Below are 22011 nucleotides of genomic sequence, written 5' to 3'. Positions count from 1 at the left end.
CACTGACCTGCTTGAAGGTGCTGCTGAGGAAGTAGACGAGCGAGAGCCCGAAGACCAGGGCGAGCACCCACCTCTTCCGGAGGAGCCGGCGCCACACCATAGCCGCCAGGTTCACCATGCCGGCGCGGACGCGGGGCGCGGCGGCCGGGGCGCACAGCGGGGAAGGCCCGGGGCCCGGGCGGCATGGCCCCTATACGGCCGGCGGACACATTAACCGCGGCGGACGCCGGCCCCTCGGCGTTCGGTGCAGCCAGCTCCCGGCAGCCACCCCGCGTCGCCCCACGTGACCCCTCCCCACTCCCCGCCTCCGCTCCGCTCGGAGGGGCCAGGCGTCCTTGCTCGGCTCCTCGCTATTGGTCCCTGAGGAGCGACGGGCTCCTATTGGCTGAATCCCGAAAAGGGGGCGGGCAACCGCGTGCGCACAGCAAGAGTAGCCGCGCCGCGCCGCGGTCTTAGCGCCTGGCCAAGGCTACCTGACAGAGAACCGAACAAGGGGCCGGAAGCACTCGGAAGTCACGTGCTACCCGGGCCGCGCGCGTGATTGGCTTGGGAGGACGTGAATGATGCCGCTGTGATTGCCGAATTGTCTGGGCAGGTAAAAAGAACGCGGTTTTTTTCTCCGGGGATGGTTCGTATAGCCTCCTGCCCTTGCAGTCCTAGGGCGTTTTGTGCTGAACGTTGGTTGCAGAAATGAGAGACGCTAGCGGCTTTTTTCCCAAAGTGCACCTGCCTCTTTCCAGTGCATGTAACGCAGGAGATGCTCTCGCGTGCATTTCGGTGCATGTAACGGCCCCGGGGGCGCAACTGAAAACGAAGCATATATTGAAAAATCTCAGGGTAATTCTTCATGGGGCTGTAGAACAATGAATGGAACAGAAGGTTAAGAGACGTTTCATTCAGTCATTCAGATGCATCCCACATGCAGAATTTTGTTCTGGAATTCAGTATAGGAATAATTACGTGTGGCCTGCTTCCAACAGAGAACCTGAAGCCCCTCAAAATTGAGCGAGCATCTCAAAGTAGACTCTTGCACATGCGATTTTGGAAGCTATGTCAAATTCGTGGATGGAAACTTTGGGAGCTGTATTTTTTCCCCCAAGGATTTGCAAGTGATGGGGGGGGGGGGCGTCTTTGGGGAGGGGCCTTAAAGGTGACATTGCAAGTTCTTGAAAAATATTTACATAATGAACATTCCTTCATACGTGCAGATGGTGATACTGACCCACTTCTTAGCTGAGTTTTCAAAAGAGAAGAGAGGCTTAGCCACTGAATTGTCTCCCTAATCAGCTGCCCTAGTAACGCCAATGCTGCCCCCTGAAGAAGGTGGTCATGATTAGGAAATCATGCAAAACCAGTTATGATGTACTCAACCTAGCATCTTTGATCCTGATGAAAAAATATATATTATATATATATAATAATATATATATTATATATAACACATATATAATTTTTTTTTTCGAGGCTAAACCTATTCATGGAAAGTCTATGGCTTTTATTTCTCTAGGGAGGGAAAAGGGGGTGTACAAAAAAAGTAACTGAGACCCATAGATAAATGTTGAATAAATATTCGAATATTTGTTGAGTGCAACTCTGCTAGGCAGTGTTCCGGATGCTGAGGTACAGGCGTGAACCAGACATAGGGTGCCTGCTTTTGTGGAATTTACATTCTAATGGAGGACAGATGATAAATAGGCAGACATGTAAGTAAATGGTAAGTTCTAAGAAGAAGATGAGACAGGGCACATGGTGGGTCAGGAGGGTGAGAGGAGAAGGCCTCTGGGAGAAGGTGACATGTGACCTGAGGAGCTAGACAGAAGGAAAAGCATTGGAGGGAGAGAGAACAGCAAGAACAGAGGCCCTGAGGCAGGGACAAGCCAGCAAGTATGAGAAACAAAAAGGCCAGTATGGCTGGAGGAAAGCGGTTGAAGGAAGAGTGGAGGGAAATGAGATTGGAAACAGGTAAGGCTGCATCAGGGCGAACTTGTAGGCCATAAAGAGTTTGGATTTTATTTGGGTTGCAGCGTGATGCCATTGGAGGGCCTAAAACATATTTTCTGTGTTCCCCAATCAGGACTCATAGTTTGACAATAGAGCAAAATACATTGAGATAACATTCCCAGGAGTCCTAAAGAGGGATCAGTGAGAGGCTAACCAGAGATACGCTTAGAGCTACTGTGATGCCCGAAGACATTGTCAGGCTCAAGCCATCGCATGGACTGTTCCCTGAAGTGTTCTGTTCCGTTCAAGGTTTGGAACCTGATGAGCTCTGGTGACCTTTGCATCCCTCTGCAGAGAAAGAGGAGGGAGAGGCTTGCTTTCTCTGGACTCTAGTGGTCACATCCCATCAGGAGCCCTGAAGGCCCACCTCAAGCATCATCAACATGGAGTTCTGAAGTCCATGTGGCTCCTCACCGTGAACCAGGTGACATGTCTCCGGGAGAATTCACATCCTTATTACCACTTTATTAAACGGGAGGACTGGAAGGAAGCTTTGGGTTTCGGCAACTCCACACCCGCTCCCCACCCCCCCACCCCCCATTCCCCATCCTCAGATGGGGAATCTGAGGCCACAGAGAGGTTGCTGATTTGCCCAAGGTCACACAGCAAGTTAGGAGCAGCATCGGTCCAGAAGCCATGTCTTGTACTGCCAGTCCGCTGCTTACCTCCTGTCATCCGACACCTCTTTGCTGCCCGGTCCACTGCTTCCTCTCACGTGAAGACTCCCTCCACCCCTGGGTCTCAACATCCTCATCTGCAAAATGGGGTGATAACACTTTCCTCACTGGGATCGAATGTTGAATGGAGGGTTGAATGACATAACAGATGCAAACAGGGTTTGCAGAATGTGAGAGAGGCCTGGGGATGTGAGATAGGAGTCATATTTGTTTACACCTGCCTCAGCAATCTGACCGGCAATGGGAATGTTGAGAGACGCTAGCTCATTCCATGTGTTGACTTTCAGGTCTTAAGGAAAATGCAGAGACGCCACAGCAGCAACACGGATAACGGTCCACCTGAAAGGTAGGTAGACCTCCCCCGGGTCCATTCCACCCGGAGGCTCCGGGCTCGGGTCGTCAGGGGCAACTCCAAATCTGGATTGAGTGACACCTGCCTCTCGGGTTATTTGTTAGATGAGCAAAGGAGATCTGGTGGGAGACTGCTTTGCCCAGTGATGGCATATGTTTCTCAATGCATCGCAGCTTGCTCTTGCTTTGATGGTCATTCCCTAAGCCTGTGTGACAGGTGATTCACTTGACTCACTGCATCCAAGATTGTTCCCATAGGTTTTAACTTCTAGAGGTGGAAGAAGATTTCTGTTGCTTACATTTCCTGGGAGAGAGGGACACGCCTTAGCAGGCAGGGCCACGTGGGGAGCACCAGTCAGGAGGCAGAAAGAAGCAAAGAGTAAACAGAGGCCGTAGCTTTTATTGTGCATCAGGGGGAAACGGCTTAGGATTGCGTAGCTTGAATAATGTCACCAGGCTCTGGGCTATAGTGGTGTTCTCTAGTTTTCTGGTACCTGGCCCTGGGGATTCAGAGCAGGGGAAATATTGGCTGGGTGTGCCAGACGCAATAAGGAAGCGGTTGGGGATACAAACAACTTTGGCTGTTACTTTGGCCCTCTAACAGAGGCCACATAGACCAAGAAAATCTAAGAAAACACGGTTAAAACCCTCACGAGCTAGAATTACTGTCTGGTGAAATCCAAGAGAGTACACACCATGGGGACCTGTTCTTAGATTGTGATGTTCTCCCCCTGTGCTGGCACATATGTCCGAGGAGCCGGCAACTGAACTTTTCCTCCTTCGCCTCCGATTCTGGGTCCCCCACAACCCCAAGGTTGACTACAGAATCCCAAAGAGTATTAACTGGTCCCATTAAGACTGAGTTTTGTATCAAGCCTGCCTGTTCTGCCAGGAAGAGCAGTGACCTGAAGTCAGATGACCCTTAGCCAAAACCCCAGCTTAGCCATTTTGCACCTACAGTGCCTTTGGCAAGCAGCTTCACCCCCGAGCCTCAGTTTCCCCATCCACAAAGTCTGGATAATAAAACTCAGGGTTGTTTCTGAATGAGTGAATGAGCATGAAAATGCAGGAACACGGTATCCAGCGCGTAATAAGCGTGCCTCTTGGAGCTGCCCTAGCCTCTGAAGACACAATTGCCATCTGCTGTCAAGTGAACCATGAGGTCTTTGGGGGCAGAGACCGCAGCAGAAAAACAACGGCCACGGTGTGTTGTGTGCCTACCCTGTGCCACCCTCACATTAGCCTGACGAGGTCAGGACTATTTTTATCACTGTTCTTACAGATAAGAAACTGAGGCTCAGAGAAGGGAAGTAAATTACCAGAAGTCACACAGCCAGGAAGCAGCAGGCTGAGATTCAGGCCCTAGTCCATTGCCCGCCATAGTCTATGCTTTCAGTCACCGCATTACGTCTGCCTCCTATCTGGGTGGACCTACTTCTCCTGGGCCGCCTCACATTCTGGCCCCTAAGTGGTTAAGTTGGAAGCCTCTGCCCTCCAAGGAATATTCTTTCCCATTTAGGCTGAAATCTCGGCTGGATACCAGGGAGAGGCCCAGGGAATGGAGGCCAGCTATAAAAAGCTCCTTGGTGGGTTGAGTCTTCCCTGATTGTACTGCAGGCCCCCTGAGCCCAGTGAACTCCAGGCTGGTGAGCTCACAGGGGGCCAGGAAGGCTTTCCATGGCCCGATGGGGGAGAAAGCTTGGCCCCTATGTGGGTCAGCATGGGCACCTGCCAGAACTCCTGCTTTCTGAGCTCAGTTTCTTGAAGTGCAGAAAAAGCTCACGGCCCCTTGAGGGTCATAGCCATGGTGTCTGTTGTTGTTGTTGTTATTAATATTACTTTAATGTTATCCCGAGCCCAGGTAGTAAGACCATACATCTCCTGGGTTTTGGAGCCAGCAGGGATGGGCCGTAGGGTGGGTTTATAACTTTCACCCCAGGTCAAGTTTGTGGAGCCAGAGACGCCAACCCTGAGATTTCTCCAGGTCAGCATTTCCCCTGCTGGGTTTCACAAGTGTCCTATAAGATGTGAATAGTTTAAAGAATTCGATGGTCAAATAAGGTTGGGAAACACGAAGTTTCAACAAAATCAAAAATTTTAATGCATTTGCAGGCCTTCTCAGAGCCTTTAGTATGTTCATTCGGTCATTACTTCAAACAGTATTTTTTGAGCGTGCTCTGTGTGCCAGGTGCATTTGTGCTGGGCAGGAGAGAGACAGTAGGAACAAACAATCATGACGTTTGACCTCTTAGAGCAGGGCCCTGTCTAAAGTGCTATTCCCAGTGCTGAGTGACCATTAGAATCACCTGGAGGGCTGTCAGGGACTAGTGATGTCAGGGCCCACCTCCAAAGGTTTTGATTCAGTTGGTTAACACAGGGTCTCAGGCACCTGTATTTTTCGGAAGCTCTGAGTCTGTTTCTTTATCCGTAAAAGAGGAATGACATTAGCCCCTGTCCGAAGAGGGTGTTTATCTGTGCCTGCAGGAAGTTTAGAATGGGAAGCTCTTTTAGTGGGAAATAATCATCTATGTGTTTTTTAAAAAGCATCCTGGTCTCTTGAGTGGACAGTAGATTATACAGAGTCTAGTGTGATGTGCCTGGATGATAGCTTGCACACATTGATTAGGTGCCTACTGTGTGCCCTGGGTTGTGGGGTCCAGAGAATGAATGAGACTCAGCTCTCACATTCAGGAAGGTCATGGTGTATTTTAAGTACCATAGGGGTCTGGGAGGTGCCTTGGGGGCCCTACTGCAGGGTGAGAGAAGGGAGGGAAGGGGAAGGAGGCTCTTCACTCCTCCCCCCGACACATGCACATGTAGCAAATCAGCTCCACTTATATCTGTGGTGTAGACTGAATTTCAAATGGTCCCATTTGAAAAAAAGACAAGCCCAAGACACAAGACATCCAGAACTCCAGGTCCTTGTGATCATGGAAAGTATACCCAGTTTGGGGGTCTCTCCATTCTTATGGGGTAATTATTCTGGGCTCTCTGCTCCTCCAGTGATGACTTTGAAAAAACCACAGAATCCTTTGCTGGATTCCAATACAGCAAGCTTTGTTTGGAACTAGAGAGGGCAGTTGGCCCTGGGGGTCTTTCCCTAGGGATTAGAGGTAATCATCCCCATGTATTGAGCACCTACTATGTGCTAGGTACATTGAAAAGGATGTTCTAAATTTGATCCCACAGGAGTTGTATGGATGGATGATGTTTATGCCATTTTTCAGGTGAGAAAACAGTGCAGGGTTAGTAAGACCTCTAGGAAGGGTGAGGGGCACCTGGGTGGCTCAGTCGGTTAAGCGTCCAACTTCAGCTCAGGTCATGATCTCACGGTTTGTGACTTCCAGCCCCATGTTGGGCTCTCTGCTCTCAGCACAGAGCCTGCTTAGGATCTTCTGTCTCCCTCTCCCTCTGCCCCTCCCTCGCTCACTCTCTCTTTCTCAAAAATAAACAAACGTTAAAAAAAAAAAAAAAAGATCTTTAGGAAGGGTGGAGCTGGAGTTTGAACGCGGGCTTCTCTCTTGATTCTTCTTTACTTTACTTCAAATACTGTGTGTTGCTCTCCAAATACCAGCCAGTGACCAAGAGGCTGGGCCCTCTTGGAAACTGGGAGTCATTGAAGATTATAGAGCCAGGGGTCTCTGAGTTCCTGAGGTTCATAGATTCTGGAATCTGGATTCTGGGATCATAGATTCTGTGCTAGCTTTTCTGTAAAGTATAGAGGTTGACAAAGCAGGCTCTGGAGTTAGCTAGTTGAATCTCTCTTGTTCTGTCTCTTGCCAACTATGTGGCTCAGGACATGTAACTTTCTCTGTGCCTTGGTTTCTTGATCTGTCAGATGGGGGTATTATTAGTACCTAATTCATGGGGTTGGTTGGAAGGTTTAATGATATAATCAATGAGGAGCCCTTAGAAAAGTGGCACACAGTACATTTTCAATAAATGTTATGCCCCTATTGCTATTATTATTTGTGTTAGTTTTACACGGCTTCTGTGACAAGGTACCACATGCTGGGTGGCTTAAACATTAGGGATTCACTTGGGTGCCTGAGTGGCTCAGTCATTTGAGCATCAGACTCTTGATTTCAGCGCAGGTCATGATCTCACAGGTCTGTGAGTTCAAGCCCCAAGTTGGGGCTTGGGATTCTCTGTTTCCCCTCTCTCTCTCTGCCCCTATCCCTCTCATTCTCATTCTCATTCTCTCTCTCTCTCCTCTCTCTCTCCCCTCTCTCTCTCTCTCTCTCTCTCTCTCTCTGTCTGAAAATAAATAAATAAATAAATAAACTTAAAAAAAATTTGCAATTTATTGTCTCACAGTTCTGGAAGCTAGAAGTCCAAGATCAAGGTGTGGACAGGGTCAGTTTCTTCTGAAACTCTGTCTTTGGCTTGTGGATGGCCTCTTCCTCCCTTTGTCCTCACGGGGTCTTCCCTGTGTGTCTGTGTCCTAATCTCCTCATGTAAAGACAGTAGTCATGGGGCGCCTGTTTGGCTCAGTCGGTTGGGTGTCCAACTTTGGTCAGGTCATGATCTCACAGCTCATGAGTTCGAGCCCCGCGTCAGGCTCTGTGCTGACAGCTCAGAGCCTGGATCCTGCTTCGGATTCTGTGTCTCCCTCTCTCTCTACCCCTTCCTGCTCATGCTTTGTCTCTCTCTCTCTCTCCTTCAAAAATAAATAAACATTAAAAAAAATAATGATAAAGACTCTAGTCCTATTGGATCAGGACCCACCCTAATGACATCATTTTAACTTAATCACCCCTACAAAGACCATGTCTTCAAATACAGCCACTTTCTGAGGTCCCGGAGGTTAGGGCTTCAACACAGGACACGATTCAGCCTATAACAATATTGGTACTGTTATTTGTACCCCCCACCCATCCTCCACTGGGGTGCTTATCTCTCTGACTTGGTGGGGCTCTCTCTTCCCTCCTGGCCCAGAAGTCGCAGCCAAGCGCTCAGCTCCGAGGCGAGCGTGGATGAAGGCGGCGTCTTTGAGAGTCTGAAGGCAGAGGCGGCCTCCCCACCTGCACTCTTCTCCGGCCTCCCCGGCCTCCCTGCCAGCAGCCTCCCCACCGCCCCATTCCCATCCAGCCTGGTGCTGGGGGCATCGGCCGGAGGCGGGGACATCTTCATCCAGATGCCAGCGTCCAGGGAGGAGGGCGGGGGCCGGGGCGAGGGGGGCACCTACCATCACCGCCAGCCCCTCCATCACTTCCACCATGGCGGCCACCGCGGGAGCTCGCTGCTGCAGCACGTGGGTGGGGACCACCGCGCTCACTCCGACGAGGGGGGCGACGAGCAGCCAGGGACGCCCGCCCCTGCCCTGTCCGAGCTGAAGGCCGTGGTCTGCTGGCTCCAGAAAGGCCTGCCCTTCATCCTGATCCTCCTGGCCAAAGTGTGCTTCCAGCACAAGCTCGGTGAGTCCAGCGGGTCCCGGGTGTGTCAACCGGGGGCTTCACCTGCCGGGTCGGGGGCAGGAGGGGTTCACCCCAAGTGCCAGGGCAAGGCAGCAGAGGTCTCCATGGTGCACGGTGCTTACGGTGCTTAGGATTATGGGATTCTGAGTGAGTCCTGGGTTCCAGTCCTGGTTGACCAGCTCTGTCAACCTGGGACAAGTCAGTCACCTTCTCTGAGCCTGTTTCTTCCTCTGTGCTGGGGAGCTTGGCATGTGTCCAGCAGAAAATTCGCTGCTTGGTGGGTGTGAAGCAATAGAGGGTAGTGACCTTTTAATGTTGCTCACGGTCCCCAGTAAGCTAGGGCCAGGCCCGATGCGTCTAAGTGGGTGGTGTCAGACCCTCCTCTGTCCCGCAGGCATTGCCGTGTGCATCGGGATGGCCAGCACCTTTGCCTATGCCAACTCCACGCTGCGAGAACAGGTCTCTCTGAAGGTGAGTCACCTGGCGAGTTAGTCTCCGAGGTCGCTGTAACGCGTGACTACAAACCCAGCGGCTTAAAACGATACAGATTTACCCCCTTATAGTTCTGTGGATCGCAAGTCTGAAGTGGGTCTCTCCAGGTGAGGGTCACGTGTCAACACAACTGTTCTTTCCAGAGGGTTCAGAGGTGATCCCCTTGCCTTGCCTTTCCCAGGTGCTAGGGGTGGCTCAAGGCCCCTTTCTTCCTCCTTTGAGCCAGCAACCAATGTTCCACCTCTGTGCCCACCTGCCCCTAGTCCCTTCTCCGTCTCCTCTTCCACTCTTAGGGACTCTTGTGATTACATCAGCCCCAGCTGGACAGTCCTGGAGTCTCTCCCCGTCTCGGGGCTAGCTGGTTACCAACCTAAATGCCCTTTGCCATGTAAGCGGACATATCCACAGGTTACAGGGACGAGGACGGGGACACCTACGGGAGGCCCGTGAAAGGCTGTTCTTCCGCCTGTCCCCCCCGGACACATCGCCTGCCGTCTTTCTCCCAACCTTTCCGACAGCAGCGTCTCACCCCCACGCCTGCCCACGGCACCCTCATCTGCCTGGCTTCTGTCACGGTTAAGGCCGTCCCGCCGGCGTTCCAGCTTCACACCAGCATCATCCAGAATTGCCATCTAATATCCGCTTGGCGCTAACCACGCCCAGCGCAGAGCTGGGCAGACGGCACAGCTCATCTTGCAGATTTGTCCTGGCAGCCCAGGAGGGAGGCAGAATCGTTCTTACCTCATTTTCCCAGTGAGGAAACGATGGCTCAGGGACACTACGTGCCTGGCGTACGAGGTCACACGGTCCGTGAAAGTGGTGGCGTCAGGCTGAACCGGGGCCTTGGGCCCACAGGCTGTGCTCACCCCAGGCTGATATCCCAGCTTCTCCAGCCACCTGCACACAGGCCCTTGGATAGGTTACCTTGGTGATCTCAATCCCAGGTGCCGCCCTAGAAGATGAACCATTCAAATGAGATAGTGCCTAGGCATTTAGCACAGGGCCTTCCGTAGAGGCAACGTTTAACTGAGCTGCTTGTAACCAGCATGCCCCTTCTGCGGTGCAGGTGATCCCAGAACAGCCACCATCCTCCCTGACCCTTCTCTGGGTCTTTCTCAGAAGCATCTGGACCTCTATGAGGGCAGCTCGGTCTCCATTTGACACATGAGCATGTTGAGGCCCAGGGTTGGGCATGGGGCCATAGCTTCCTCATCACCCTTGGTCTCCTCTTCCTCATGCACACCCCTTTCTGCTGCTGTTAGAACAGCAGGTTGATCAACGCCACAGTGGGGCACTTTTAGGAGTGGCTGTCTCTGTTAATGCAGTAACATCCAAGTGGTGCCTTGGCTTACATTTTAGGGGGCAAAAGAGTGCCTGTATCCATCGATAGGCATTCCAGGCAGGGATCCTTGAGCCCTATGAAGACACAGGTGATGTTTTGCCCATCTGTACATATTTTCTGCAAAACAGATTCTGCATGACCCTCAGTAAGTTTAGAAATATCAACTTACTGCTAGAGAACTCTCCCCTTTGTCCTTCAGACTTTGGCTTCCCAGGGCATTGCTAATTCTCTCTTTGTATTCCTCCTTTGGTTTGGATTTACAGGAGGATTAGGCTGGAATCCATTATTTATTGGAGTAAGAAGGGCTGCTGAGTAGATTATTCACATTGATAAGAGCCGTGGGTTGGTTGGAGGTGGTTTCTAGGGTCATTAACCTTGACCACGCCTGGAATAATGGGTGGATGCAGATGCATTTATTTTGTCTACTCTATGGAAATGTGCTTTGTAACCGTGCACGGAGCACTGATCTGTGTCTGGAGACAGTGGAGCATTTACCAAAACCGCAGGGAAGGTTACACTGAGAGAGTTATGACCTCATCTGATTCCAGCAACGCAGCCACCCTGATCCAGGAAAAGATGAGCTTTTGAGAGTCAGCAGCACAGAGGTCTGTGTGCATGTCTCCCCAGAATGCATGCACCCTACTCTGTGCCTTCTCCACAAATTCCTTGGGATCACTCTCAGCTGGAGAAGCTGCTGGGAAATAGGAAACCAAGTAGGTTTTCCTTCTCGTCTTCCTGGGGACTCATCAGAAATGCAGCTGGAGAGGGGCACCTGCGTGGCTCAGTTGGTTGAGCATCTGACTTTGGCTCAGGTCATGATCTCATGGATCCTGAGTTCGAGCCCCATGTTGGGCTCTATGCCGACAGCTCAGAGCCTGGAGCCTGCTTCGGATTCTGTGTCTCCCTCTCTCTCTGCCCTCCCCCACTCCCGCTCGCTCACTCTCTCTCTCTCTCTCTCTCCCCCCCAAAATAAAAAAAATAAAAAAAATAAAAAAGAGGGGCGCCTGGGTGGCTCAGTCAGTTAAACGTCCGACTTCATAGTTCATATGATGTCATAGTTCATGAGTTCGAGCCCCGCATCAGACTCTGGGCTGACAGTTTGGAGCCTGAAGCCTGCTTTGGATTCTGTGCGTCCCTCTCTCTCTGCCCCTCCTCCGCTAATGCTCTCTCTCTCAAAAATGAATTAGCATTAAAAAAAAATTTTTTTTTCTAAAAAAAGAAATGAGGTTGGAGAGAGAAGCGGGGATGACTTGGGCAGAGTCTTTGATGGCCTCGTGTACAAACTTGAATCTAACCCTATAACTATGACCCTGTATTGAATGGCCAGGCCAGGATAGTAGCCCAGAAGTCCTAGAAAAAGTGGGAGCGGAACTTGCCAACCTGTAGATCTGAATCTATTGCTGGGTTGTAAAGTCTGAATAATAGTCCTACCATTCACTGAGCCCGAAACATGAATCCATGGTAGACTGAATGTTTACCTTTAAAACTTTACTTAATCCTTAGCAAAACTCCCATCCTCAAATGAGGGCACAGAGACCTCAAACAAGTGCCCTTGAGCAAGAGCTCTTTACCTTCTCTGTGCCTCAGTTCTTTACACTAAATGTGAACTAACATTTACTGCATACAGCACTGTTCTGAGCATTTCGTGCACGTCAATTCTCACAACTCCGTTGTGGAGACACAGTATATACCCATTTTCCAGATGAGGAGAGGGAAATGCAGAGAGTTTCGGTAACTTGCCCAGCCCTCCGATTACAGACGAAGGGTTTGAACCCAGGCCGTCCATCTCCAGAATCTTCTGCTAACTGTAGTGCCTTCCTGCCTTTTCACATACCAGGTTTCTACATTTTGTGTGGGCGGGGGGGACTGGGGGGAGATATATATAGAGAGAGAATCATATAGAGACAGAGAATCTTAAGCAGGCTCTATGCCCAGCACAGAGCCCGAGGCAGGGCTCAGTCTCACGACCATGAGATCATGACTTAAACCAAAATCAAGAGTCAGATGCTTAACCGACTGAGCCACCCGGGCACCCCATGTTTCCACATTTCTGTCACCTTCTCTGTGACCACCCCTTGGGTTCCAGTGGGATGGGAAGATTCCAGCAGCCTTCCCTTCACCATCAGCCCTGCTTCTTCCAAACCTTTGAGAAAGGGGGAAATTGGCACTTGTCAGAGAACATTCTGGAATGTTTTGCCATGTGCACCTTTGGCATTGCAGCATCCCTACAAATCTCTTGTTTTCTCTCCAGGAGAAGAGATCGGTGCTGGTCATCTTGTGGATCTTGGCCTTTCTGGCAGGAAACACCCTATACGTGCTCTATACATTCAGTTCCCAACAGCTGTACAACAGGTGAGCAGGGGAGGGGTTCTGACCCCTAGTGGGAAAGTGGGGGGCACTTTGCTTGGGACACACAACTCCTTCACTTGGGAACAGTGCAGCGGCTCTGTGTCACATAACCTTTAAATTCTACCCTCTTGTATACACGCATGCCAGAGCAGAGCTCTCTAGTAGAAATACACCGCAAGCCATGTGTGTGATTTTACGTTTTCTAGTAACCACACAGTGGGGAGGTGGGGGAAGGTCAGCCAGTAAAGACCTGTAGGACTGGGTTGAAACTCCAGCCAAGCTTTCAAATCATGTACATCTGTTTTAAAAATGGACTTTGAGGAACGGGAAGTTTCCCCACTTTCTGTGGACACCCCATAAAAGCTATTTGGAGAGTTAGTTTTAAGGCATCAACACTCATCACACACAATGCGTTATTGTCTGGCCCAGAATATCAAGGTCCTGATGGGTGGAGGGTGGAGGAGGTGGAGTTTCCCAGAATCTTGGATGAATTTCCAGCTCATGCCATTCTCTGGGCATGATCACATTTGCAGGCTCAGACCTCCGTGCTCCCATCAAACCAGAGCTGAGTCAAACTGGCAGCACAGAAAGAGAGAGGGAGAGAGAAGCTTAGGAGAAAAGCAACAAAGCTGAACCCCTTCCGTAATGATGTCAATGGTCTATGTGTTTGATACCCATAGGCATCACCTTATTTTACCCTCTCAGTGACCCAGCAGGGTATTGATGGCCCCATTTCACGGGTGAGGAAACTGAGGCGTAATGAAGTTTTTCCTAATGAGTCTTAGTCCTGGTAGGCGGCCCTTACCAGCAAGACTGAATCTCCCTAGGATTTGCAGTCTGATGACCAGCGTCCTTCCACTTCACCACCTTTGGCAAATAATGGAACCTCCTTAGGCTTCGCCCTGTTTCCTCATTGGTAGAACCAGGACCAGGTTATTCTTGCTTTATCCACCTGACAGGCTAATTGTTAGGAAGGCCCAATGCTATAGTGCATGAAAAGTACTGGGTAAACGGAAACATTGATATATCATAATCCTATCCTGATTGATAGTATTCTTTTATAATAAATTACCTTTTATAATAAATGTACCTGTTGGTGGTGGTGCCTAACGAGGAGTGAAACTGATAATAAAATACATCAGTCCATGAAAGTTTATAGGGTAGTTAGAAATAAGTGGATTTAGTGATCAATTCTACAAAAACACTTCGGTCCCGCCCCTCCTTCAAAAGCCAAAACAGGAAAAATCCCCTAAATGGTGAACTAAAACCCAGACAGATGAATCTGAGACCAGCTGGTGTCTCTGAGATGAGTGGAAGGCAGATCTTAATGTATTGCCATCAAAGAAGCGTAACAGAGAAGCAGAGTGTAGAAGTCAGTTAACCAGCCCAAGATCCCAGGAGGGACAGGAGCAGAGGCAAAGGGCACCTGGGGCTGCCGGACTCTCCCTGGATTGTAACACAGAGGGCCACTCAAACCTGGACGCGAGGCGTCCTCTAGAGGCAAGGCTAGAACGTGAAAGGACACAGAGGGTATCAGGTAAGGTTGCCAAAATAGATTATTTTCATTTGTTTATTTATTTTTTAACGTTTATTTATTTTGGGAGAGAGACAACATGTGAGTGGGGGTGGGGGGCAGAGAGAGAGAGGGGAAGACACAGAATCCAAAGCAGGCTCCAAGCTGTCAGCACAGAGCCCAACGCAGGGCTCAGATTCATGGACCTCGAGATCACGACCTGAGCCGAAGTCAGACACTTAACGACTGAGCCACCCAGGCGCCCCTGATTGTCTTTATTGATTTTGCCCTACTCTAGCTCTTTGAGACTCTTTATTATAAATAGAAATTGATTTTTTTTAAATAAAAGTAAAAACCAGACCAGTTTGGGGCAGCTGGGTGGCTCAGTCTGTTAAACATCTGACTCTTGATTTCGGCTCAGGTCATGATCTCATGGTTCATGGGATCGAGCCCTGCTTCAGGCTCTGCACTGACAGCGCAGAGCCTGCTTGGGATTCTCTCTCTCTCTCTCTCTCTCTCTCTCTCTCTGCCCCTCCCTCCCCCCCTCCTCCAATAAGTAAAGTTAAAAAAAAAAAAAAGAAAAGACCAGTTCATTCCTAGGAGGCTATAATAAGCAATCCCAGTTTGCATCACTTCCTGCCAGCCCAGCAGAGTATGTCAGAAGCATTCAGAAAGCATCCGTGCTGGGCTGTGTGCACCGGTCCTTTCTTTATAGTGGACAGAGAGGACTTGGTGTAGCCTTTGCTCAGACCCTGTAATCCAGCAGGAGGAAAAGTGAGTGGACAAGCACTGTGGCTGCTGGTTCCTGTTCTGGCTCCCATTCTAGCCAAGAGCTGTGCGCAGGCGACTGTACCTCTTAGGGCTCCCCCTTCCCCAGTTCAGATTGGAATAATCACAGTGCCTGCCTCCTAGAGGTAGGAAAATGAAATGAGTTAAGACATGTAAAGTGTATGGAAGAGGCCAGCATGATGATGTAAGCAGCCAAGATATTTTAGCTCTTACGTTGTTATTATAAATAACTTCATCATCCTCTGGGGGTAGAAAGCAGTGCTACTCAGAGTGTGGTCCATGGACCGGTGGCAGTTTGAGAATGGCTCGATGTCCGTGTTTAACAAGGGAAGTACAGGAACTGAGTGTAGAGTTAACTTACCTGGTCCCAAATGGGTAGAACGGGTTTACATACTCTGAGTCGCGCTGCTGTGGATACAGATGGAAAAGCACGAACTATAGCCGGGATACCTGGGTCTGAATCTACCTCTGTCCCTTAGTATCTGTAGGACCTTGTGCACGTTACTTTATCTTTCTGTGCCTCTGTTTCCTCATGTGCAAAATGGGGCAGATTAAATAGTACCTACCTCGTGGGTTGCTGTTATTATCACTGCTGCTCGGCCGGGTCTGTCGTACGTCTGTTCTCCTGAATCCCACCAATGACACTATGAAGAAGGGAATGAGTCCCATGTTGCACGTGAAAACACTGAGGCTTACAGAGATGACATTATTTGCCCAGGGTCCAATAAATAGAGAAAACCGGATTCAAACTCGGGTATGATATTAATGCCCGTATGTTTTTCATGCAACTTACTTCACCTCTCCAACCTTCTGTGCCTCATTTATAAATTGGGAATAAGCAGTGCCCACTGTGGAGGACAGTGGGGTACAGCGAGTAAGTAGCTTAGCACAGTGTCTGCACATCAGTTTCTCTCCTCCGTATGTCGTGCTGGCCAGCCTACCTGCCTGCCTCCCCTTTGCTTCCTCTTATGAAGCCTGTTGTGGACTCATAAAACTGGAGGAAACCCTAACTAATGAGGCTCCTGGCCAAACTTATTGCATAGCCTTCAGGGGAACTGAGGCTCAGAGAGGTTAAGATACCTACCTGAGGTCACACAGCAACTTAGTAGCAAATTCAGAAACAGGACACAGATATCTGACTCCCCGTTCAGTGCTCTTTCTACAGGTTATATTCACAAAGCTCCCAGAGTGAGTAGAAAGAGCTTCCAAGGGCCCGGGATCCTAAGTGAGCATCCTGACTCTCTCCCTCCAACCCCCACCAGCCTCATATTCCTGAAGCCCAACCTGGAGACACTGGACTTCTTCGACCTGCTGTGGATTGTGGGCATCGCAGACTTCGTGCTGAAGTACGTCACCATCGCCCTCAAGTGCCTGGTCGTGGCCTTGCCCAAGATCATCCTGGCTGTCAAGTCCAAGGTAGGCATTGGCTGTGGCCACGAGGTAGCCCCATTAACGCCCATCATGCAGGGGATTCGGGGCACCTTCTGGAGGAGGAAAGAATAGGCCTGGGCGGAGCGGATGCCAGCGTTTAAAATAAACAGAGCCCATCACCCACCTCTTACAATTCCCTGAGTCTGAGCCTGGCTTCTCGTTGTCACCACCGTCCTTTGCTCTCCAAGGGCACTGCCTAAGTTTCATTGTTCAAAACTGCCCTTGATGCAGTTTTCATCTAAATCTCACCTGAGAAAGGACAAAAGTATGTTGACACGTCCTGCTTCTCCCAGGGAAGGGTGGCTTTCATAGGTTTCCACTCTTGTGGCTTCAGGAGTATTGTTTGTTTAACGGCAAGCGTTCTGAGGCTCAGAAGAAATGAGCTCCGTGATCGATTAGTGATGTCTGCCGTGGACACAGGACCAGGCGTGGTGGCCGTGGTGCTTTGCCTGCAGGGAAAGGTGTGCCAACAGGTGTTGGGGTGGAGAGGTCTTGGGGGATAACTATTGTCATTCAGAGGACTGAGCAGAGCTAGGAAAAGGCAGCATCTTTAGGGTGTAATGAATGCCTGTGCCTCTGCGAGAACACCTGTAGCAGGGAATCTGGACAGAGGCAGACGCACCAAAGAATCTCTGGAGACTCCTCCTTTCCATTCTGTGAAAGCAGCCATCTTTTCAACTTCAGAAACCTCAGAATTCGGGGCACCCAGGTGGCTCAGTCGGTGACGCGTCATACTCTTGATTTCGGCTCAGGTCAGGATCTCATGATTCGTGTGGTTGAGCCCCGTGTCGGGCTCTGTGCTGACAGAGTGGAGCCTGCTTGTGATTCTCTCTCTCCCTCTCTCTTTGCCCCTCCCCTACTCACAAACTCTCTCTCTGTCTTTCTCTCAAGAATAAATAAACGTTAAAGAAAAGAAAAAAGAAAGCTCAGAATTAGTCCCAGGCATTGGTTGGCAGGAGAGCAGGTTGGAACGGGCCATCCATCTTGAGGGCGCCCAAAGCCCTATGCCAGGTGTCTAGGAAAAACACTGCTGTGTCCCTTCTTCACTCACACACTCAGTACTTCTGACCCCACGTGTGTGGGTTTCCCACACATCAGGCAATTCTCCGACACCAGCTGGGTGTCCTACAGTTCAACTCAATTCTGACACTGTCTGCCTGAAGGTGGCATCACGTCCTACGGGTTAAGAGCTCAGTCCCACAAGATGTCCCCACCCCACTTCCGACACCCATTTCTAGTCCAGATTGTCACTTGTGCTTCTGACCGACTGGTTAGAAATCAGGGTTTCCACGACCCACTCCATGGGTTCAGTCATGTGCTAGGATAGCTCACAGAACTCAGGCATAATGCTCGTTTACCTGCTTATTGTATAATTAAGGATATGGTAAAGGATGCTGATGAACAGCCAGGTGAAGAGGCGTGAAGGCGAGGTCTGGAAGGATCCTGAGCACAGGAGCTTCTGTCCCCATGCGTTGGGGTGCACCACCCTCCTGACCTGTAGACGTGTTCACCATCCCTAAAGTTCTCAGAATATCCTGCACTATTGGGATTTTTGTGGAGACTGTCACACAGGCAGGGTGGATCGTAAGCTCCATTTCCAGCCCCTCTCCCCTCTCTGGAATAAGGGAGGTGGGGCTGAAAGTCCTAAGCTTCTAATCATGGCTTGGTTTTTCTGGTGACCAGCTCCCATCCAGGAGCCCACCAGGAGTCACCGTATTAGGCCCAAAGATACTCCAGGAAATTCCAGGGGATTTAGGAGCCCATTGTCAGCAATCGGGGGCAAAGACCGATAGATATATTTATTATTCACACCAGGGCAGTCTGAGTCCGGTTTTGTCCCTCCACGTCGCACTCCCCTCCCCCACCATGTGGTTTATTCGGTTGACCCAAAACCCTCAGCTGTTGTGGTTTCCTTAGATAAAGCCACAGCTCTGGTGCCAGAGGCAATGCCAGGAGGTCTAAAATGGCATAAAGACAAAATGGAGAAGAAAGACAGAAGGGAAACAACAGACCTCAAGAAGTCCTGAGATGCCTCCCCACCTGCCCCTCGGAGACCACCGTCACCGTTACCATTTGCCCCCTGAGCTCACACCATGTATCAAGTAGGGGGCGGGGACTTGACAGTGGGAAGCAGGATGGCCCAGTGGTTCCACACGTGGACTTTGGCATTGAGCACGACTACATTCAGGTCCCAGGTACCCCCTTCCGAGCTGTGTGACTTTGGGCAGATGACAAAACCTCTCTGAGCCTTAATTTCCTCCTCTGTCAACTGATAACAAGAATGCACCTTCCTTCTAAGTACGTAGAACTAAGTACTAAGAACTATTGCTGGTAGCAGATGGGAACTGCTTTTCCCCATGCCTGGCACACAGCAAGCACTCAGTGATTCACATCGCTTCTTAGTATTGTCTTTATGACCAGCTGTGTGACCTTGGATGAGTTACTTAACCTCTCCGTGCCTCGGTTTCCTCATCTGTAAAACGGGGAGAATAACTGTGCTGGGTGTCTTCCTCTTGCCCCTCCAGATACACTGTCCACGTTTCTTTCCCACCCTGCTGTCTGCCCTGGAGGCTGACCTGGGTGAAGTGTACCAGCGGGCTCCCGCAGCCCCCAGCTTCCAGCGGGGTTCACCAGGGGAAAGCCTGAAAGGAGAGAGAGGCAGAGGTATTTATTCCTCTAGGGTGTTAGGCTCCTATGGCAGCCGTAACAAACCGCCACATGAATTTATTGTTCTTTGGTTCTGGCGGTCACATTTCCAAAATGCGTTTCCCTGAGCTCATCTTTCGGGTCGGCACTGTTCTAAGTGCTGTATACACATTAGTTCGTTGAGTCCGCACCACCCCATGAAGTAGGTACTCTAATTACTACCATCCCCTTTCACAGTTGTGGGAGACAGTTCTGACCACACAAATCCCATCGTGGGCAGCCCCCTGCAGACAGCCTTCCGTCAAGGTCTAGTAACTACACTCTCTGCTCACTGCTTCCAGGCGCGGTGGGGGATAACAGCTCCCCACCTGTGGAAGTTTCTCCACCCTGGTTACCTGCCCGCACCTTTGTAAAGAGCAGATGTAGTCAACTCTTTCCCGATTAATAAATGGTTAAAAGACTTAGACACCCTTCGCCAAAGCAGATCTCCTGGTGGCAGACGTGCGCGTGAAAAGATGCTCAGCCTCATTAGTCTTTAGGAAATGACAGTGAAAATCAGTGTGTGAGATGCACACTCATCCATGGTGGTGGCCAACACGGAAAGGCCAGACCGCACAGCTGTTCGCACAGGCACAGCCGTGGGCAAAGACCGATAGATATATTTCTGGAACTCACACTTGCGGCGGGAATGTAAATGGCACCTCCACTTTGGAAGCCAGCTTGGAGGTTTCTTGGAAGGTTAAGCATAACCTGTCGTACAGTCCAGCCCTCCCACCCGTAGGTGCTCACCCAAGAGGAATGAAACCATGTGTCCGTGAAAAGGCCTCTGCATGGGGCGCCTGGGTGGCTCGGTCAGTTGAGCATCCGATTTCGGCTGAGGGCATGGTCTCATGGTTCATGAGTTCGAGCCCCGCGTCGGGCTCTGTGCTGACAGCTCAGGGCCTGGAGCCTGCTTCGGATTCTGTGTCTCCCTCTCTCTCTGTTGCTCCCCGGCTTGCACTCTGTCTGTCTCTCTCTCTCTCTCTCAAAAATAAAGACTAAAAAAAAATAGGCAGACAGATCAACAAATTTTGGTGTATCCATGCAACGAAATACAACTCAGCAATGTAAAGAGATGAACTACAGTTGACCCTTGAACCACATGAACAGCATGAATTGAACCACTCATACACGATTTTTTTCTGATAAATACAGCACGGTATTATCAATGTATTTTTCTCTTCTTTGTGATTTTCTTTTTTTTTTTTTTTTTTAATGTTTATTTTTGAGAGGGAGAGAGCGCAAGCAAGGGAGGGACAGAGAGAGAGGAAGACACAGAATTCAAAGCAGGCTCCAGGCTCTGAGCTGTCAGCCCAGAGCCCGACGCGGGGCTCGAACCCACAAACCACGAGATCATGACCTGAGCTGAAGTCAGTGCTTAACCAACTAAGGCACCCAGGCGCCCCTAGTTAGGATTTTCTTAATATTATTTTTCTCTAGCATACGTTACTGTAAGAATACATACAACATACAAAACAGATGTTAATCGGCTTTATGTTGTCAGTAAGCCCCCCAGTCAACAACAACTGTAGGCTGTTAGTAAAGTTCTTGGGGAGTCAAAAGTTATATGCAGATTTTTGACTGCACAGAGGTCAGTGCCCCTAAACCCCTGCATTGTGCAAGGGTCAACTGTATTGATACAACATAAATGAATCTTAAAATACTTAACAGTTATGCTAAGTGAAGGAAACTGTAGCAACCAAGAGTGTACCTTATGATTCCACTTGTGTCAACTCTAGAAAATGTAAACTGGCCTATGGTGACAGAAAGCAGATCAGTGGTTGGCTGAAGGGACCTCCCAGAGGGAAGGGATTACCAAGGGGCACAGGGAAACTTCTGGCGGTAACAGATACATTCACTGTCTTGACTGTGGTGATGGTTTCACAGGTGTGTACATATAACAAACTTACCAAATCGCACACTTTGAGAGAAGGAGCCACTGCCGCATCTATACTGCTTCGGTCCGAGCTCCTCCCTGGCGTGGGCTGCTGTGGTCAGAGGCTTATCCTTGGGGCCTCCACTAAAAGTCACTTCTAGAGGCACCTACATGGCTCAGTCAGTAGAGCATACAACTCTTTTTTTTTTTTTATTTTGAAACCCAAGTTCCTTTTTTTTTTTTTTTTAACGTTTATTTATTTTTGAGACAGAGACAGCATGAACGGGGGAGGGGCAGAGAGAGAGGGAGACACAGAATCGGAGGCAGGCTCCAGGCTCTGAGCCATCAGCCCAGAGCCGGACGCGGGGCTCGAACTCACGGACCGCGAGATCGTGACCTGAGCTGAGGTCGGACGCTTAACCGACGGAGCCATCCAGGCGCCCCAAGCATACAACTCTTGATCTTGGGGTTGTGAGTTCAAGCCCCACACTGGGTGTAGAGATTACTTAAAAATAAAATCTCAAGGGACACCTGGGTGGTTCAGTCAGTTGAGTGTCTGAGTCTTGATTTTGGCTCAGTTCGTGATCCCAGGGTCGTGGCATCGAGCCCCACATTGGACTCTGTGCTGGGCATGAAGCCTGCTTGAGATTTTCTCTCCCCCACTTGCACTCTCTCTGTCTAAAATGAAAATTAGGGGCGCCTGGGTGGCGCAGTCGGTTAAGCGTCCGACTTCAGCCAGGTCACGATCTCGCGGTCCGTGAGTTCAAGCCCCGCGTCAGGCTCTGGGCCGATGGCTCAGAGCCTGGAGCCTGCTTCCGATTCTGTGTCTCCCTCTCTCTCTGCCCCTCCCCCGTTCATGCTCTGTCTCTCTCTGTCCCAAAAATAAATAAAAAACGTTGAAAAAAAAAAATTTAAAATGAAAATTAAAAATAAATAGGGGCACCTGGGTGGCTCAATCAGTCGAGCGTCCAACTTCAGCCCAGGTCACGATCTCACGGTTCATGGATTCAAGCCCCACATCGGGCTCTGTGCTGACAGCTCAGAGCCTGGACCCTGCTTCAGATTCTCCCTCTCTCTCTTCCCCTCCC

The 22011-nt window shown here is 50.1% G+C and overlaps 2 protein-coding genes across 7 annotated transcripts in view; one reads left to right on the top strand and one right to left on the bottom strand.

The window, feature by feature from the left end:
* Positions 1-291, bottom strand: part of SPRING1 (SREBF pathway regulator in golgi 1) — a 33249-nt gene extending 32958 nt beyond the window's left edge. For 3 of the 5 annotated variants that reach the window (XM_058691172.1, XM_058691171.1, XM_058691169.1), the window contains exon 1: positions 72-291. In XM_058691172.1, the coding sequence (XP_058547155.1) occupies positions 72-185 (114 nt within the window). In that variant the 5' untranslated portion in view covers positions 186-291. Of the gene's footprint in view, positions 1-7 lie in introns of all 5 variants that reach the window. The other 2 variants (XM_058691173.1, XM_058691170.1) reach the window with 2 other exon arrangements.
* A 183-nt stretch (positions 292-474) lies between these two features.
* RNFT2 (ring finger protein, transmembrane 2) overlaps positions 475-22011 on the top strand; it is a 90154-nt gene continuing 68617 nt past the window's right edge. For both annotated transcript variants that reach the window (XM_058691167.1, XM_058691166.1), the window contains exons 1-7: positions 475-595; positions 2251-2425; positions 2966-3024; positions 7968-8446; positions 8841-8917; positions 12532-12632; positions 16194-16347. In XM_058691167.1, coding sequence (XP_058547150.1) covers positions 2402-2425; positions 2966-3024; positions 7968-8446; positions 8841-8917; positions 12532-12632; positions 16194-16347 — 894 coding nt within the window. In that variant the 5' untranslated portion in view covers positions 475-595; positions 2251-2401. The remainder of the gene's footprint in view (positions 596-2250; positions 2426-2965; positions 3025-7967; positions 8447-8840; positions 8918-12531; positions 12633-16193; positions 16348-22011) is intronic.

Source organism: Neofelis nebulosa, chromosome 11 (genome assembly GCF_028018385.1).
Source record: "Neofelis nebulosa isolate mNeoNeb1 chromosome 11, mNeoNeb1.pri, whole genome shotgun sequence".
Classification (NCBI taxonomy): Eukaryota; Metazoa; Chordata; class Mammalia; order Carnivora; family Felidae; genus Neofelis; species Neofelis nebulosa.
The sequence above is the reverse complement of the archived record's forward strand: the minus strand, read 5'-3'. Positions and strand labels throughout refer to the sequence as shown.